This window comes from Heloderma suspectum, chromosome 2, assembly GCF_057233095.1.
Source record: "Heloderma suspectum isolate Gila_16-S chromosome 2, 16-S_ref, whole genome shotgun sequence".
Classification (NCBI taxonomy): domain Eukaryota; kingdom Metazoa; phylum Chordata; class Lepidosauria; order Squamata; family Helodermatidae; genus Heloderma; species Heloderma suspectum.
In genome coordinates this window covers 218,514,866-218,534,245 of record NC_139459.1, presented here as the reverse complement: position 1 = coordinate 218,534,245, position 19,380 = coordinate 218,514,866, and the positions used below count along the sequence as shown (strand labels likewise).

Sequence of the window (19,380 nt, the reverse complement as noted above, 5' to 3'; positions counted from 1 at the left end):
CTTTAAAAAAATGCAGTCTTGATGTAACTGTACATATGATTCTGCTGCCAAGATTCTTTGGGTGTGGTGTTTGACCAATGTACAGGAGCACATGTGCACATTAATAAAATGCAGCAAGAAGAATCATAATGCAATCATATATACAATTGCATCAAGGTGGCTTTTTTGACAGTATTTTATCAATGGACAAGTTTTGCAATTGTAACATAGAAAGGAGGGCAAAGATGCAAAATGAACTGAAGGAAAAGAAAAACGCAGCACTTTGTGCTCCAATTCCAGAATTTTAGGAATTCTTCTGATTAAACCAGAATTAAGGAGGAAAGGAAGGCAGCCCAGAGCAAACCAGAGGAATAATAAAGGAATAAAACATAGGAAAACCTCTGATCCCTAAAAACAGGAATGGGAATTGGGGGAGAAGAGATGCCCTAATAATTTTCATCAAGGTCAGGGGTAAGGAACCTTTTTAGAACTTGAGGATATTCTGTCAACACCACTGCTTCCTTTTCATTTCCATCCCTGCCAGAGGCTATGTCTATCTCTCTAGCCCTCTCCTGCCCATCTCATGGGAACATGGGAGCCTGCCTTATACTGATTCATCTAGCCCAGGATTGCCTCCTCTGGTTGGATGAAACTCTCCAGCATCCCAGCTCTCTTACCCTACTTCTTTTATTAGCAAGAGATGCTGAGGATCGAACTTGGGACCTTTTGTTGACAAAGCGTATGTTCTACCAACAACATTCTTGCCACTACTGAAGGCCAAGCAAAATAACTTAGTAAGGAAAATAACGAGTTCAAATTTCCTAACCAGCATTCCCCAACATGAAAGCAGGCAGAAATGTTATTAGCATTAATTCAATTACCTGGATTGGGTATACAGCATGGATGACGGTTTTATTGCACACCTGGCTCTGGATTTCATTCGAACACACCTTACCACAGGCCACCCCTGTTTTGCCACCTAGAGATCCACACAGGCAGTGATCCAAAAAGTCCATGGCGTAATAGGTGTAGCCTTTGCAGTAGCAGAGTGTGAGGCAGGACAACCGAGTGTGGGTACCGGTAGAAAGGTAGGAGTAGTGCAAAACTGCATCACTCATTGTCAGGGTGTCCTTCACACAGGAGATAAAGTCAACAGCTGGGAGAAGAGGAACAAGAGAAAGCTCTTGGTAAATCGTTTGACTGAACAACTATGAGCTGATGCTTAAAGAACTCAGTTTTCGTTTTCCTTCGGGCTTTGGAAAGCTCTGTTTATTTATGGTACACTTAGGGAGCAATCCTATGTCTAGCAGAAAAAGAAGGCAGGAGGAGCACGGAGGGAACGATCCCCTCCATGCTTCTCCTGCCCTGCTTTGGATAGGCGGTTGCTTCCGAGTTCGGAGGTGGCCGCCTATGTAGATAGGATTGCTCCCTTAAGAACATAAAATGAGCCTTGCTGGATCAGACCAAAGGTCTATCTAGTTCAGCATCCTGTTCCCCACAGTGGCCAGCCAGATGCCTCTCGGAAGCCCACAAGCAGGACATAAGTGCAATAACCCTCTCCCACTGTTGTCCTCCACCATGCTGCCTCTGATACTGGGGGAAACATAGAGTGATTATGACTAGGTGCCATTGAGAGCCTCATCCTCCATGAATTTGTCTAACTTAACAATCTATTCCTGAACCATTCCAGCAATGCAGGCAAACAAATTATCCCTATTTTGCAAGCAATATGGAGACAGAGTCAGAAGGTGTTTCCAGACTAGGCTTTTATTGTGCAATCACACTGCCTCATTCACTGAATTTTACAGAGGGTCCAGATGTCATCATCTGACCATTGTAATCCTCTTGTGTTTTTCTACCATTTCTTCCGTTTTTTTTTTTTCTTACCACAAAAAATCTGTTAAGGAGGGAAAGATGGAATAGCTGTACAGTCTTTTGACTGGTAGCTCTAGGTGCCCTTTGTCTGGAAGCACCCAGAGAGAGACAGAGACAGATTACATGGAGCATGTTTTCCAGCATGCTTTTTAATAGTAGCTCTTGGAAGTAATTGACAGGTACAGTTTCAAAAAAGTGCATCAGATCTGAAATCCCACCTCACCCCTGTGCTGCAGCTAGACTAAGAAAAAAGCTCCTTTTGTTGCAGGGGTGGGGAAAAGGAATTTTCATTGGGATCATGGCTGGGAAGAGAAGGGTTAAACCTCCCCTCAACATGTAGAGCTTTTCTCCATGAGGCATTTATTGTGTGCGTGTGATTCCTTACTGACTGTTGTTTAGGGGTCCTTTAGACGATGTCATGATCCTCCAATTTCGCTTCTGTTTTTTCAGGGGGTGGGGGAATGGGGAAAATGGGGTATTCTTTCTGAAAGTGCTATTTCTACTTGTGTATTTGTGCTATTCTGCTATAGCATAGCTCTACCTAGAGGTTATGTAGTGGAAAAGCAGATTCCTACACAAAGACAAAAAGCTCTTTGAGTAGAGCACAGATCTCAATTCTGTGACGAAACCGAAAGCAGATACAGCGATTAACAGCCTCATGTAGAAAAGCTCGCACTTAGGCCCTCAAGCAGAGATCTTTCCCATCACACCAGCTACCTGATCTTTTTTATAACAAGGTGACTGCCAGGGAATGAAGTCAGAACCTTCTGCATGCAGAGCATTTGCCCTAGTACTGAGCTATGGCCAGGTAAGAGAGTAAGTATTTCTAACTACTAGAACTTTCAGCACCTTCAACCAAACTACAACTTTAACCTGACAGTTAAAGTAATATAAAACTTATATAGATGTGTAATATAGATAGGGCCTTGGCCAGCAATAATCACCTGGATGAGTCGATACAGAACAGACACCGGCACTGCAATTTTATCGCTAGCTGTGTTTTTACTGATAGATTGGTTGATTACAGTGCTGGTTTTGTGACAGCAGGTGTACATCTGACATGCAACCAACACACAGCGCAGTGCAGAGAGTCTAAATGGTGCAGGTGGAACCTGCAACTGACCTGCACACATGTGCTAGTGCAAATACAACTTGACATTTCTAAGTGAAAATCCTGAGTCATTCTATGAAATATGGGTGTCACAGAGGCTATGAAGAAAGACAATGATACATACTGCTTTAGTTGAAATGAACTCCCTTAACTAGCAATGGGGACATCCAAACTATCCCTTGTTAGATGTATTCCTCCATCAACCTACGTACATGAGGCACTCTTGAGACACTCCAAAGGGCTTTCATGGGTGGGCAGCTCCAAAGCAAAAGGAGAAGACATGAACTTTGAAAGCTGTCAACAAACCCATGGTTTTCCCTTCTCCTGAGCTCAGGCAGCTGGCCCAAAGGTACTTCACTCACCACAGGTCAGTGCTGAGAGGTTCAGGCTCAGTAATTCATTGCTGCCAGAGGCTGCTGGCAGGACACGTTGGAGCAATTCTGCATTGCTCATGAGGATTCGCCTCTCTTGTGCCCAAGCTGTCAGCCAGCGGAAGGAGCAGTCGTATGTGACGCTGTTGGAGATGAGGCTGCTGTGGAGATGACAGATGAGCAAGTCAGGCACCTTCTTTAGCTTGTATGGAAAGCCAGTTTCCCAAAAGAAAAGTGGCTATCTGATTAACTGTGCCCCTCTAACCTCAATACCATTTCAAAATAACTTTATTTAAAATAGCTAAAAATCTGTGCCATGCCTTCAGGGCCTGTTTCCATGGGATAAATGATTATATTTGTTACATTAGCCCCAAATAGGTGATAAATCCACTATTTTGTAGATTTATCATTAATGGATCAGTTTGTCACTTGGTGGCATTTTTTTTTTGTTAGGATATTCCTAATTTAGGACTAAATATTTGGGGGCATGTTCACAAAATGTCCCTGGGCTCATATAGAAATCCTCCACCCTGCAGTGAGAGATACGCAAATCTCCACCTCTAAACAGGAAAATATGAAGTCTCAGTAACAAGCTATTTGGACAATTAAATATCAAGATTAAAATATGTTTGTTGTTCTACAAGTACTAATGAGACCTGCAACAAAACTTCAGTGTTGCAGTGTGGAATTCTCCAGCCAGCCATGACCTTCTGAAGAATACTCCATTCCATTGCTCCCCCATCCTAGGTATTCTGGGTTTTCTACATAAGACTTCTTAACCCACCACCTTACTAAGGCTTCTGCTTCCAGATTCTTTGTGAGTTAAGATTGGCTCCTTTTCACATGTTTTTTCCCCATGAGTTTTCTTTCTCTGCCTTTCTATATGTTCCACTACACAACCAATAGGTGGCGATGTGGTATAGCAGAACTGCATAAATACACTAGGGTTTCATGCCACCATTTAGGGATGAGTGGATTCCCTACCTGCTGTTCTGGGGGGGAATCCGCCCGTGGGGGTAGCCTATCACGGGAAAAACCACGGATGCAAATGGCATAGTGGACACCATTTGCAGCCGTAAAGCCCTTAGTTTAAGCTAAATGCAGCCATTTACGGCTGCATTTAGGTTAATCTAAGAGCTCTGTGGCCGCAAATGGCATACTGGACACCATTTGCGTCCAGATTCCTTCCTCCTCAGCGATATGGCATGGCAATGGTGGCCATATTGCTGGCTATATGGAGCCAGCTGTGGAGAGGAGCCAGCTTCACAACCGATTCGGGGGGGGCAGAGGTGAGTGCCCCGTTCCGTCGCAGAATCCAGAGGCCAGATTCAAAGGAATCTGGCCTCATTGGGATCCGCAGCGGATTTCTCTGACATCCCTACCGCCATTCACAGAAATGCCAAACTTTCTTCATTAGACCCCCCCTCCCCCGCTATAATGGCTGCAAAGCATGGCCTTGGAGGATGGAGACATCCTGTAAAGCACCCGCAAACTACCGTGAGTGAGGAATCATGAGCATACAATAAACGTCTCATGTTGAAACACTCTCTCTCACCCATCCCCAACAGTCTGCATTTTGTGGCCACTGAGCATGCTCAGTCCTTATTGGGCTCTGTTTTTGTCCTTCCACCAACCTGCAACCTTAGGGGTTTTCCCTTAAATATTGTTTTCCTATTTTTATTTATTTATTTATTTATTTATTTATTTATTTATTTATTTATTGTTTTGTTTAAAATATTTCTTGGCTGCCTTCCAGGGCAGAAGCCCTCCCAAGGCGGCTCACAGCAATAAAATACATAAAAACAGTTAAAATATTAAAAGCTATAAAAACATAAAAAACAACAACAACAATAAAAGCCAACAATAAAACCAGGAACAATGTTTACAGCGGTAACAGCAACTACTGTAATTTCTTCTACTACTGCGACCGCACAGAACTACTGCTCATAGCTGAGTGTGGTTTGTGCCGTTTTGGCTACATAAGGATCCACATTCAGAGAACGAGTTCACTGTAAGTATATGGACAGAGCTATTTATTTTTTTAATCAGTGAATTCAGACCAAGAGGCCATGGCCACCACCTTCAAAGCTATTCTTAAGGCAAAGAAATAGCTGGCAGCTGGCTGCCTCTTTAACTCTCTACCTCTCCAAGATGGAAGAGAACAAGCAAAGCAAAGCAAAGCACTTCTGATCCCGGGGTGGGGGGGAACATCTCCTTCACATATTTCTGTAATGCTGTCAGGCGTGCCCTAGCTGCCTCTTGCAGTCCCCTCCAATAGCCAACTCAGGACACAGACAACGAGGATTCTTTCCGTGGCTTTATTCCTTTATTACTTTATGACTCTTTCAGATACTAATCACTAGCGACTAAGCAAGGAACAGCACTGGGGAAAGATAGCAGATCTATGCTCCAGGTTAGGCAGTTGGTCCCCGTTTGAAGGAGAATCACGGGAAGACCCTGAACTTATGGGCTAGGGAGAGATCCTCCCTCTTTCCCTTGGGTCCTTGGGATGCGACTGTTGTTTGCGCGCCAAGCAAGCAGAGCACCTCCTCTTGGCACCCTCCATCTGGCGCCGCTCCCTGCATCTGCGCCGAGCGTCCAGCAAGCCCCCCTCCAGCACTCTCTCACTGCCAGGGTCACTATCTCTCCCAGGGATGCTGGCAGGAGGAATCTCTGCCAGTTGCTGTGCTTGTGAGAGATGAGTGAGCTCCTCTCCCATGGATTGCTGTTCTTCTTCAGAATCAGAACTGCTCCGGGGCTCTATGGGCTCAGTTTCCACCCTGACATATTACACCCATACTCTATAGCGGGATGAGCAACCTTTTGCCCTTGAGGGCCACATGTGGTGGTGGTGGATGGTGGGTCAGGGGCTGCGTGCTGATTGGCTGGAGCTTGTAGTGGGCAGGGCCTGGACTGGCCATGATCATGGCCCGGGCCAGTGTCCCCTTACCCTTCCACACAAATCCACACACCCGTCACACACAGTCAGACACATCTCACAGCTCCCCCCCATTTACACATACAGTACATACACACACTCTCGCTCGCTCACACACACTTCACACACAGTCACACCCCACACTTTCATGGGGAGGACTGGTGTAAGGCAGGGGTGCAGAAATCTCAGGGCTGAATTCAATTTTGGAGAAGCTCTTGGGGGCTGCATTCCGGTGGTGGGCAGAGCCAAAGGCAAAAGGTGCGGGGCCAAAAATACCAAACATACCAGCGTATTTCAGCTGAAAGCTCTTACTGCCAGTAACCGAGCCTTAGGAGAGGCATTTCAAACTCTTAGAATGGGGACAAAACTGCACAAAAGCTGGCGTCAGTGGTCGGGGTAAAGGGAGTGGGACCAGGGGAAGGGGGTGTGGCCATCTGGGGAACCCCAGAGGGCCAGATTTGGCCCCCAGACCTGAGGTTCTGCATCCCTGGTATAAGGGGTAGAGGAAAGGGATACATTAACAGAGAAAATCTGCCAGGGAGTAGAATGGAGAGAAATAGTTGACAAACGTACAGAGTCCTCAATTTGCTCAGGTAGTGGAAAGCTCCTTCCTTGCTGGTGTGGATGCAGTTGAAGCTCAGATCCCTGGAGAATTGAGACAAGAAATTCAGACAGAAAATTCAGGGGTCATACGAAGTGTCAGGGAGAATTGGTGTGGTGCTAGTGAAAGGATAATCAGTAAGCTTCGATGCCAGGCATTGAGTGAGTGCAGTTAAGCTCCAAAAGAGATTGGTTGTTTTGTCATTGCATCATTGTTGCAAAGGAGATGTCGGGGTGTTAAAATATATTAATTACTGCATACCCTGAATGGCATCTTATCTGCCAGTGTTTGACCTTGTAGTACATCTGCAACTTTTGAATGTTGACAGGTAAGTGCCTTATATATTAAAGCAGGGTTAGGCAGCCCGGTGCCTTCCAGATGTTTCGGAGTACAATGCCCATCTACCCCAATAGTCAATGGTTAGGGATGATAGGAGTTGTCATCCAAAACATCTGGAGGGCACCAGGTCACCTAACCTTGTGTTAAGGTATGGGAAAAATAAAGGTACAGGGACCATGAAGTGGGGAAGGATGTTTCATGTGTTGTCAAAAAGAACAGTTCTCAATAAAATGTTAACTTCTTTTAAAGTTTCCTAATCACAAAAAGAGATCCCTGCATGAATACATTTAAATGCACACTTTTTGTCTGCATGCAATGGAAGGTGGTGAGTGTAGCCCACTCCTTTTAGGAAAAGGGAAGATGTATACCTTCTAGCACTGAAAAAGGCTTCATAAAACGGAATAGTAAATTCTGCCACCTGTAAATCCTGGAAGACCACTTCCCTGCTACATTTTCACAGCAAAAAATACTATGATTATAGAATGTGGAAAGTAAACAAATGTTTATTGTGTGTAAAATATATACTTCCTGGGTATTTATGATCACTGTATTCTTATTATCAGGATGGGACAGTAATCTTGGATTTCTAGCCAAATTCTCCTAAACTGGTGATGTCACTTTGAGTCAAACTGGAGTGGCATGTGATTAATAGCACTAGGCTGGAGAAGTTGTGTGCAAGGATGTACTTACAACACTTGAATGTTGGGGTATTCAGCAAGCTCCCCTGTTCGGACTATGCTCAGGGGATTATGAGAGAGGTCACTGTATTCAAAACAAAGAGTTACATTCAGAAGAACACAAGAAGAACCCTGCTGGATCAGACCAAAGACCTCATTCTGTTTCCGTAGTGGCCAACAAGATATTTATAGGAAGCCCAAAAGCGGGACATGAGTGCAACAGCACCTTCCCACCCATGTTTCCCAGCAACTGATATTGAGAGGCATACTGTCTCTGATATGGGAGGTAATGTGTAGCCATGGGTAGCCCTATCCTACCGGACTTTGTGTAATCCCCTTTTGAAGCCATCCAGGTTGGTGGCCATCACTACATCTGCTGGTGCAGAATTCCATAGTTAAATGATGCACTATGTGAAGAGGTGCTTTTAAAAATGTCCTGAATCTACCAGCATTCAACTTCATTGGATGACCATGGATTCAAGTATTATGAGACAGGGAGACAAGTAAGCCATGATAATTTCATACAGCTCTATCAGCCCTACCCCCCTCTTTGCCTTGCTGTTGTAACCATTCTTCACAGGGGAGTTGCTCCAACCCCTTGATCATTTTGGTTGCCTTTGTCTGCACCTTTTCCAGCTCTCAATATCCTTGTTGAGGTGTGGCAATCAGAATTGTACACACAGCATTCCAAGTGTGGTTACACCACGGGCTTGTATAAGGGTGGTATGAAATTGGCAGTTCTGTTTTTGATGTAGTTGGAGTTCCTCTAGGAATTCAAGGGGCTGAGTCACTATGGGCCTGGTTCAATGTGCATATTCTAGATTTACACTCTGGTTTTAAAAGTGGTTTTTAAAGCTGAACTAAAAGCTGAATTCTTAATTTGGGCACTTGCCTTGTATCCACGTTTTTATTTCTTCAGCTCAAGCACACAGACAGACACCAGACCTGTCTAAAATCAACCTATAAGAACTAGGCCTGTCATAGGCAAATTATATACTCACTATTGACTATTCTGACTGATAGCAGTTCTGCAGGGTCCCAGGCAGATGGTCTTACCCTGCTATTTGATCCTTTTTTAGCAGTGGTGTAGTGGCCAATTTTGAACTGAAGGCACTCATCACGACAGTCCCCATAGCCACACCCCCAAGGAGGGTCCAAAACTGCAGGCAGCTGAGTTGATCCATATCAACAAACCAGTTCTAGCGGTTTTCCTCTCCACCAGCAGCAGGTCTTTAGCAAAGCTCATGGGTCTTAATTGCCCACTCCAGGCCGAGCCACCCCAACGTACTTTGCATTCCAACAGGGAACAATATATTGCGGCTGGGAAAATTAATCCCCCTGCCCCCAGCTACTGTGAGATTGCAGACAAGCTCAGAGGGAACAGGGAATTCTGGGAAGGGAGGCAGATGACATCAGCATCCCTGCTAATGAAAAAAAAGTGCTGGCACTGTATCCCTGCCACTGATTTTAACTAGATAATGCCAGGGACCTTCTTGTGTGCAAAGCATGTGCTGCACCACTGAGCTATGGTCTCTTTCCTCTGACACTGTGCACAGATTTTATTTGATTGTTCCCAGTCTGAGAGCTGGTGTACCAAGGGGACTAAGAGCGTGACCTGTGATGTCCCTGGTTCAGTTCTCACCTCAAAGCCATGAATTGGGTAGGTGACCGTAGGCAAGCCAACATCAGCCTCCGTGTCCCTCCCACCCCCACCCCCACCCCCACCCCCACCCAGTCTATAGCATGAGGATAATAATGCTAATCTGATTTACAGGATTGTCATGAGGATTACTGCATGTAGGTGCAATGGACTGGACACTCAAAAAAGTGCTACACAAATGATACATAGTACTATTTCTATCAACTTCAGAGGCCTTTCTGCAGACTGCTGTATCCAGTCATAGTCTGCTGGCTGTACCCTGAAATCACAGACGCAGGTCTTGGAATACTATATGCCCATCTAGCTGCCAACTACATTTTTTGTGTGTAGGGGATGGGCAAAAATAAATAAAGTGCTAATCAGGAATTAGCTGGATGCATTCCTTTGCACGTACTAAGGAGCAAAACATCTGCCCTCCACAGCCATCGTTGTTGTTTTTTTTACTAGTGTTCACAGGAAGAGTTTCAGAAAGAGGAACTAGTCCGTGGTGCACCTAGGTAATTTTGGATTCTGGACTTAACGCTCTTACAGCTTAAGGTGGCCACGTATGCATCCCCCTCAAAAAGAGGGCACTGATTTGCATAAAAATTGCACAGGCTGATTTCTATGTATAGATGAACATTTAGAAATGATTGCTATATTGTAAATTGAATTAGAAAGACATCTCACCCTAATGGGGAAGGCTGTGAGCAGGTGACCTGTGTGCCTGCTCAGTCTGCTGTCAAGTGGTTAGTGTTGATAGGCAACTTTGAGACACCCCCCCCCCCTTGTGATGGTTCTTTCTCTTTAAATGGGACTTGGACTGGGCAGCCTTTCAAAGAGAGGACACCTTCAGTAGAGGAGCGTCCTCTGAAAAGTAAGACACACTGCTACGCTCAGGTTTCGGAGGGCCCATGGGCAAGACACCCCCCAGGAGCCCCCTCCCTCAGTGAATCTACCTTCTCACTGCCACGGTCACCAGCTGCTATTGCTCTTCATCCTCTTTCTCATCACTTCTACCACTTGCTTGCTTAGCAGGCAAAGAGCCTTTGGGAAAGTCAGCAGTGACATCTACTGCTCCTCCTTCTCACCACTGTCATTGCCTGGGCCAAAGTGAAAGGCATGTGAACAAGCAGGTTGCAATGGTGAAGAGGGGGAGCAACGCCAGGGGGTTCTTGTCAGGGGGCACCTGCTGGGGTGTGGGCCCTTGGCAAGTGCCCGACCATGCCCACCCTTGATGCTGGCCCTGGCTACCCTACTTACAGCTCACCCCACTGGACTTCATGATCTTACAAGGGGGGGGTGCTCTTTAGGTGGTAATGTGTATTACTTCACTTACTTCAAGATGCGGTAAGCTAGCTCTGCTACGTTTGTGGGCTCCTGCTCATTCTGTTGGGTGGAGCCCTGGATTTCTTCCACAAAGTCCTGCCCTGAATGAGCCACTGGAACTTGTGTTCCATCATGGGCAGAAGCTAATTTACAATATAAAATTTCATCAGAGGCTCAGAATTTATTTGAACACAGTCTGCAATCCTAAACACACTTAGAGCGCAATCTTATGGCTGCCTGTGCTCCGAGGTCAGTTCCCTGAGAACTGACCTCCACCCCCTCCCACGCTGCCTTGTAGGCAACGCAGAATGGCCCCACGCTTGGAAGAGGAGTGTGGAGTGGCGAAAATGGGGCATTCCTGGGGGCGGGCTGGGGAGTGCGGGAGTGCCGGTCTGATGCTTCCTATGCATTGTCCAGCATCCGCCCGCCCCGCTCCTCCTTCCCGCCTAGACAGCTGAAATTGGCTGTCTAGCTGTGAAAGCAGGGCGGCTGAAGCATGGAGGGGACAATCCCCTCCATGCTTCTCCTGCCGTGCATTGGATAGGCGGTCACCTCCGAGTCCGGAGGTGGCCGCCTATCCCGATAGGATTGTGCCCTCCGATGGGAGTAAGAGCCATTGGATATAATTTTATTTATTTATTCATTCATTCATTAGATTTATATACCACATAGCTGACCAATGCCCTTGGCATGCTTTACAATCATAAAACCACCAAACAGTAAAATACCAACCAACAGAATAATACCAAAACAATTTTAAAAGTTATATTAGAGCCAACATTAAAATGGAAAATAACGACAGCCAATTAAAGATGAAATATTAAATGTCTGCCAGAAGAGGAAGGTCTTAGCCTGGTGTCTTAATGTATACAATAAAGATGCCAGGCAGATCTCCCTGGGAAGGGCATTCCACACATGGGGCCACTGAGAGAAGTCACTGAGTATCACCTTCAGTTAACCATCTTCAAAATGGGAATAACATATGAATGAGGACCTAAGTTACGAGGTTGGCATGAGGATAAGAAATGTTAAGGATTATTAGTAAGGATTTGTGAAGCCTCCAAGTGGAACTCTGGTGTGAAATCCACTTACTGTTGGGAAATTTGCCTAGCCCACCAGATTTTGCTGCTCCCATTGGTGCTGCCATGTCTTCCTGTTATTAATATATGGACCCCAGATTTTCTTCTGTGTGCATATAGACTGATAGTAGTATGGATGTGTGAGAATGTCTGATGCCTGTATCATATTAAAAATAGGAAGAGATGGCAGTGCAGAGGAAAAAAGAGAATACACTGAAGCAATATGGGCGTGTGAATCAGCAATTTTTAACCACACACACTTGCCTTAAAGGAACCTCAGACGTGTAGACTGAAAGTTCTGTTTTGAATGGATTCTGTGGGTAACCATAACTGTACATCATGCAGCATCTGACATTATCACTGTATTGAGCACCTCCCTTGACTTTGGTTCTGGCATGGTTTTACGGCTACAATGCTGAGTGAAGTACACAGTGGAGCTTTGTGCAGTCTTTTGATAATGGGCGTCTGGTGATCATTTGTCTAAATCACAGCTGTTTCTTGTCCATTTCCCCAAGTTCTCCATGCCTTTGCTCAGGAGATCAGGGGTCAGTCCATGCTTTGCAATTCGAGGAGTGAGCATTCTTGTGCGAGTTCCCGGTGTCACTTAAATTTGACCAGAACATTCCAGTAACGCTTATTCCCATGAAATGGCAGTACACAGCAGCAAACATGGCTCAGCATCTTCCCTTCATAGGCATACCTTTCGGGGGGTGGGGGACTGCGCTCTTCCCTGCAAGGCCCACATGGCGCCAACATTGTCACATTTCGGCCCCAGGTTAAGCCTTTCCTTTATTCCCAGGCATTTGGTGGGCTCTTTAATTAATCAGTTGAATTATTTGGTTGTCACTGCTGTTTATGGGGTTGTGGAATTTTAGTGGAAATTGTTTTCAGCTGTTTTAAATTTTGCATATTTTCATCTTGTTGTACATCACTTTGAATCTTTTTTTTTTTAAGAGAAAGGTGACTAAGAAATCCAATTAATAATCACCACCACCACCACCAAGAAAGTAGCATCCCTCCCATCTCCCCGTGTTAGATCCTGCAGGAAGGAAAGCACCCCAGCAGCTTACTTACAGGATGGTTTTGTTCAGTGAGCAGGCATCCTCCATAGGAATGTTCCGCAGGCCCAGATGAGAGCAGTTCACAACTGTGAACTTGCAGGCACACCTTGCTGGGCACAGAAGGGACACCAAGCCCTCTTCCTTCTCATATTGGCATCTGGTTCTGATCAGTGATGTGGCCGCCCTCTTCTTTCCTCCAAGCCCCTCTGTGGCTTGGATCCCTTCCTTTCCCCACAGCCCATGGCTCCTTCCACTCTTCCACGAATCTGCCTTGCCCCATCCTGGCCACCATTCCTTTAGTGGTTTCGCCTTCAGTCCTGTTTCTCCTCTTCCTGATGCTGATCTTGATGGCCTGTCTCCTCCTACAAACATTGATGTTTCACCTACTTTGCTGAGGATGCAAAGCAACAGTGTCCCATAAAGGAAAGTAGTACTGGAATGACAGAAGATGCCCCTGTAGCCAGACCTACTAGCAACCGCTCCTTTGGATAGCGAGGGTGTACTTAGTTCATTAAAACAGTGCAAACCCATAGTGGGCAAAAAAAAAAGGAAAGGAACACCATTTCCTGGCAAGGCTACAGTTTCAAAAGTGTAGTATAATCTTCTGTCTTAATCCACAATGCAAACAAAAGGCCTTGATGCTTCCTCAGGCCAAGCTCTTTGTCCTGTTCTTCGTATTTGAAGATTACTAATGAACGAAGCAGAATGGCAAAGTAAGCAATATGTCTCTTAGCTTTCATCTGATCTGTCAGTAATATCTAGGAGAAAGGCTGCTAGTCTGTCTCCGCCCCCTGGACTGACACAGTATGGAGGTAGCTGCCTAGTTATTGGGCTTGAATGAGCTTTGCTACATTCTTATTTTCAATTTTTTGCCAATTGGATTTGCCACAGCACTACACCACACCAATATATTTAATCGGTGACAATCTCGCTCCCTGCTTTGAAATGGAAACAGAAGATAAGAGACAGGAGGGGAAGTTGACTAGGTCTCACTGAGTTCACTGGAAATACCATGCCAAAGCATGGGAGCTGCCTAGGAACATACTTCTTCATACCCAAATCCATTTGATTTCTGGTTATCTACAAAAGCCTGATCTCTGTTTAGCATAGGCCCAGCAGTTTCACATCCCAGCCTTTTCTGCAAAAGACTGAGCAGCACAGATCATGTTGCCATCAGGGGATTTTTTGCCACCTGGAATAACCCCATGTCAAACAAGGAAACAAACTGTACATCATTAATACACAAAGCAAATCAATGAAGATTGCCTTCCTCCAGACCATTTGCATTGTTCTGTTGTCTGTTCATGAGTTCTTAAACTCCAGGGATGCCCCCATGTGTACTTAGGTTAAGCAGAACCTGTGATGTATCCTGACACCAAGCTAGCTATTAAACCACCTGTTTACAATCTCCCTCACCTGCTTCCCCTGTAGAAAGCTGGAGGCAGCTTTCACAGGTTCCTCAGAATTCTCCTTATGAAGCCTTCTCCTCTTTGATTTTCATCTCACCTCCCTTCCCCAGCTCTTGTCATCCACCATCCCCAGTCCTATGGCGCTATGTCCATCCTGTCGTTAAGTCCCTGAAGTCTCCTGGGCATTCCTTTGGAGAGTTGTCCTAACGCTCTAGCAAAAAAGGTCTTCCAAGAAGACGCCTGCCCTGGATCCTCACTCTAGACTTGGCTCAGCCACTTAGTGGAGCTGGCCTGATTGCTTTAGAAAAGATCCGTAACCGACTCCTCAAGGAGGTGTTCCTTATGCGTCTTCATCCTGGCTGGAGCTGTGCAGTGCCTGAGCCAAAAGCTTTCTAACACAACTGCGGGCTACTTTCTATCAGCCCTCCCTCTTATCCCGTGCACACACAGCAGGGGCTCTGAGAAACTCCTAAATGCTTTGTCCACCAACTCCTTTCTCTACCAGCCAGCAATAGTTACGAGAGAGGCATAGGTTAGCATTCCCTCCCCTGCTTGCGTCTCTCCCCGTATAACAAGCAAATAAACAGCTTTCGATATGTAGAACTGGAATGGAAGAGGCTTGGAAATTTGAAAAGATGAACTCGATGGAAGAGCTTTCTGGTGTGCAACCAGGATCCTGGCTGCAATCCTATGCACACTTTCCTGGGAGTATGTTTCACTTAATTCAATGGGACTTGCTTCGGATTAGACATGAATAGGATTGCACTGTGGGCTTCTTCTTAGCTAACATGTACTTTAAGTGCAACTGGTAGAATAAATAGCTTCAAAACGTTTAGGGTAGCCTCCCACAATTTGGTGCCCTCCAGATGTTTTGGACTACAGCTCTCAGAATTCCTGACCATTAGCCACGAAGGCTGGGGCTGATGGGAGTTGATGTCCCAACCATATGAAGGGCACCAGGTTGGGGAAGGCTGGTTTACGGGGTGTCATTTTTACAGCTGGGAATGAAGTCAAAGGGTTGGCAACCACTCTCTAGCAGCCCAACCTTATGCATGTTGACTTCAAATTAAATCTCACTGGTTTCAATGGGACCTGCTCCCAAGGAAGTATGCATAGCATAAGAGTGCTTCCATTCACAGGGGTTGTTTTCTTTGAGGGATGTCAGGAGTCACACCAATTCATTTCCATTGCACCTGACACTTGCAATCCCCACGAGGATTGGGCTGATCTGAGGATATTAGAGCCCACAAAACAAGTGTTTCTACTGCCATGGGCTGTGTCGTAGAGGGAAAGAAGGAGAAAGGGAAAGGAGACATTTCCTAGTATTCCCTGAGGCTCCTGTGGCATCCTTGTTCTTGTGATGGAAAGGATATATGTGAACCCAATACTATGGATAGATGCATCCATATGTAGATGGTCAGTCATCGCCACACAGGATGTGTGCATATGTGTGTGTGTCTACATTCTACCACCTGCTTTGGCAGTAAGCAATTGCCATCTAATTGGTGATCATTCACTTGTTTAAAACATTTCTTACATTGTAATCCTTTGTACAATTACCTGGGAAATAAGCTCCTTAAACACAACTTGACTTACTTCTGAGTAAACATACATAGGACTATGGTATTACTCTGTTAATAACCTTTCCTTTAAGGCTGAAGTTGACATACAAGCAAATCTAGACTTCACCTATTCAGTAGAAAGTTCATGCTGGGATGGATCCAGCCCCCTGGAAATGCTACACGGAGAGTCAGGAGACCCTGCTGAATGGGGTGAGCTCTGGTGTATATGTGAGGGAAGTGGTCCTCCAAAATTGGGTGGAGGCACCTTCTGAGAGCGGAAAACTCCCTCTCACAGAAGGATCCTTCCTGAATCCAATCCCCCACCCCCACCTAGCCTGGTTGCCCTCCATTTTTGACTAAAATAAATTTGAACTGCTTCAAATTGATACCACTTAAAGGCCAAACACAGCCTGTGGTGACACCCAGAGGCCAAATTATTAATTTTAACTCAGCACAAAGTTGCAGGTAAACTACTGGTCACTCTAAACAAGGCTTTGGTTATCATTTGAGTAGGAATAAGTAATCTATCTCTGTTTTGTACCAGGAAAAAGAAAGCCTCTATCTCTTTTGCCCTTGAAATTAATTTAAAATGATTTTGTTTAAATTTGCAGAACAGCTTTCTGGTTTTAACTTTCTTCCATATGTCCCTCCACAGCTGACCAACTAATGTGCACAAAAAAAGGAGGAAAAAAAGACACCTTCCATGGCAAAACCCTACATGATTGGTAAATTCATATCCTTTCTTTCCAGATTATTTCTAGGTTTCTTTTTAATATCATGGAGAAATACAGAATTGTACATTCCCACTAAACTAAAGTAGCAGACTGCAGAAACAGAAGCCCGGTTATGTAAAGAACAAGCCCAAACCACTGCAAACTAGAGGATAAGGGACTGTCTTTTGTCCCAGGCTGAATAGGGTCCACGTGTTAATTAGGAACCAGAGTACTGCCTTCTACTGAGTCAGACCGTTGGCTCATCAAGCCCAGTATTGTTGACCCTGACTGGCAGCAATGGCTCCCCAGGGTTTCAGGCAGGAATTTTTCCTGCCCTACCTGGAGTTGCTGGAGATTGAACCGGGATCTTCTGAATGCAAAGCAGGTGCTCTACCACTGAGCTACAGCCTGACCCAGATGTGAACCCCCTAAGAAGTCCTTATCTTATATTACCCCCCGATCTCACAGTTGGCAACCTGTGAGATCTGGGGATAGACTAAGCTCCTACAACCTACTATTTTGGAACCACCTAAGCTTCCTTATTTCATCTCTTCACACATGCCCAAATGCTAAAAGCTGGCTAAGTTACTAATGGCCAGAGAGATGATTATGAAAATAAAATCCCTGAGTCTTCCAAACTAGAAGCCTTTCCTCACCCACCTCATCCATTTTACACATGCCTGAGAGAACCTGCAGTTAAGACCTGTTAATTCAGCAGTGTCAGCTTGCGGGGATTTGGTGATGCTCACCTACACCTTCCAGCAGAGTGCTCTTCGAGAGAAGGATTTAGTTGGGTGACCCACTTATGCTACACAGGCAGCACTGTGCAGAGTGATATTTCTTCTGTCTATACATATGCTATGGTCACTTGTGCCCGTGATGTGCCACAAGGTGGCAGCCATGGAACAAGATGCATCTCCCACCTGCCTTTTGCAAACCTAGTTCAGTCACCATCCCCTGCCAAGAACAAGCTGCTTAAAGGCTGATTTGCAGTTTGCAAACAAGGTGACCCTGTACGCATCACCAAAAAGGACAAAAGAGGATAGCAATTTGCATAATGTTTGCATATACTAATTTATATGTATATATGCAAATACAGAAAGCACTACAATTTAAATAGAAATACAGCACATCTCACCCTAGTGGGGAAGGCTGTGACCAGGTGACCTGGGTTCCTTGCTCAGCCTGCTGCCCATGGGCTGTTGATGGGCAACTTCAAGGCCCAGCTCCCTTTGGATGGTTCTTTCTGTTTAAACTGGACTTGGACTGGACAGCCCTTCCACTAGAGGATGCCTTCAAACTAGAAGATAGTCCTCTGCAGCCCTTAAAACAGGCAGTAGGACACCTGGCCACCCTAGCAGTGGAAAGGGGAAGGCCAACAGCCTTTGGACGGATTGAGCAACAGCTAGCTCCAGACCAGCCCTCCCCAACCCCCACCCCCCTGCTTCTCAAGCTCCCTTTCCACATTGCACATTTGCCAGACCTCATCATCTCCAGTCCCGAGTCCAGTTTCTGTTAGGATGGACAACTTGGTAGGGCCCATTTCTTCAGTGAACAGCAATTTAAATCTGCTTGTTGTCCCAGCCTGGGGTAAGTCTACAGAGCACGCTGTGTATCACAGAACAATTTGTGTGGCCATTATTTTATTCATAATGAAAAATATCCGGTCTGGATGTACATGGAGGGACAGGGAATGTGATTGGCAGCCATGCACTTATATGAAAGGAAGTCAAGAGGCATCCCCTCATTCCACTGCATTCTTGGGCTAAGGGCTGAGCCCCTTTCCACCCCAGGAGACCTAATGTCTAGATCGAGAAGCTTTAGTCCCACATTACAGTCCATTTACTTTCTGATGCGTGAGACATTATGAAGCAGCCCCCCGCTGTGTAGCTCAATCCCTTAATCTGTACAATTGCATCCTGATTTTCCTTCTTCATCGTGCTAGAAATGCATTCATTCCCCCCCTCTAAATGCATGTCAGAATGCATCTGACAAAGTGGATTCTGGCTCAAGTAACCTTAAGCCATAAAAAACACATTAGTCTTCCAGGCACCACAGGAGGGGAGACGGTTGCTTTTGCTACAAAAGACCAACATAGCTACTCCCCTGGAACTGGAAAGCACAGTGTGACAATATACTACCCACCTTATTTTTACTTAGCAAAAAGAGTTTGCACTGGTGCCTTCTCTATGGCAGAAACTGGAGTTGTCCTATTTTTGGATTGCAAAGACTTCATCGTTATTTCCATGGTTCCATGGTTCTTTTGTAACTGGTAACTCAAAACTTTGGCAAGTTCCTAAATGGCCAAGAATTCACCATATTAAGAGGTAATTGTGCCTTTGCCAACATTCATATTGTTTTCTATCCGTTACCAGATCCTTTCCTCCACTCATATATGCCAGGGGTGGGCAACCTGTGGCCCTCCAGGTGTTGTTGGTCTCTTCGGACAATGCCACCTCTTAGTTGCAGGATATCAACTTATTTATCCATATCAGAAGGGTTTTGCCAGTCTGTAACAGATGCTCCAGCACTCGCCTTAAAATGTGCATCTCATGGTAGACTCCTTTTGCGCTACAGGGGAGCAAGCAAGTGCTCAGGATCTGTTGCTTCCTAATTAGGAAATCAGAGGATCCCAAGCCAAGGTCCAGGTCTCGCCAGTGCCTGGATAGGAGGCCACAAGGGAACCACATTTATGCT

At 45.5% G+C, this 19,380-nt stretch overlaps 1 protein-coding gene across 1 annotated transcript in view; it reads right to left on the bottom strand.

The window, feature by feature from the left end:
• Positions 1-18,620, bottom strand: part of LOC146354031 (polycystin-1-like) — an 84,342-nt gene extending 65,722 nt beyond the window's left edge. Inside the window, exons 1-6 of the mRNA XM_084829779.1 lie at positions 18,530-18,620; positions 10,870-11,002; positions 7,905-7,976; positions 6,848-6,919; positions 3,328-3,497; positions 861-1,135 (exon numbers count right to left, since the gene is read on the bottom strand). Coding sequence (XP_084685905.1) covers positions 861-1,135; positions 3,328-3,497; positions 6,848-6,919; positions 7,905-7,976; positions 10,870-11,002; positions 18,530-18,620 — 813 coding nt within the window. The remainder of the gene's footprint in view (positions 1-860; positions 1,136-3,327; positions 3,498-6,847; positions 6,920-7,904; positions 7,977-10,869; positions 11,003-18,529) is intronic.
• Between the last annotated feature and the right edge of the window lie 760 nt (positions 18,621-19,380).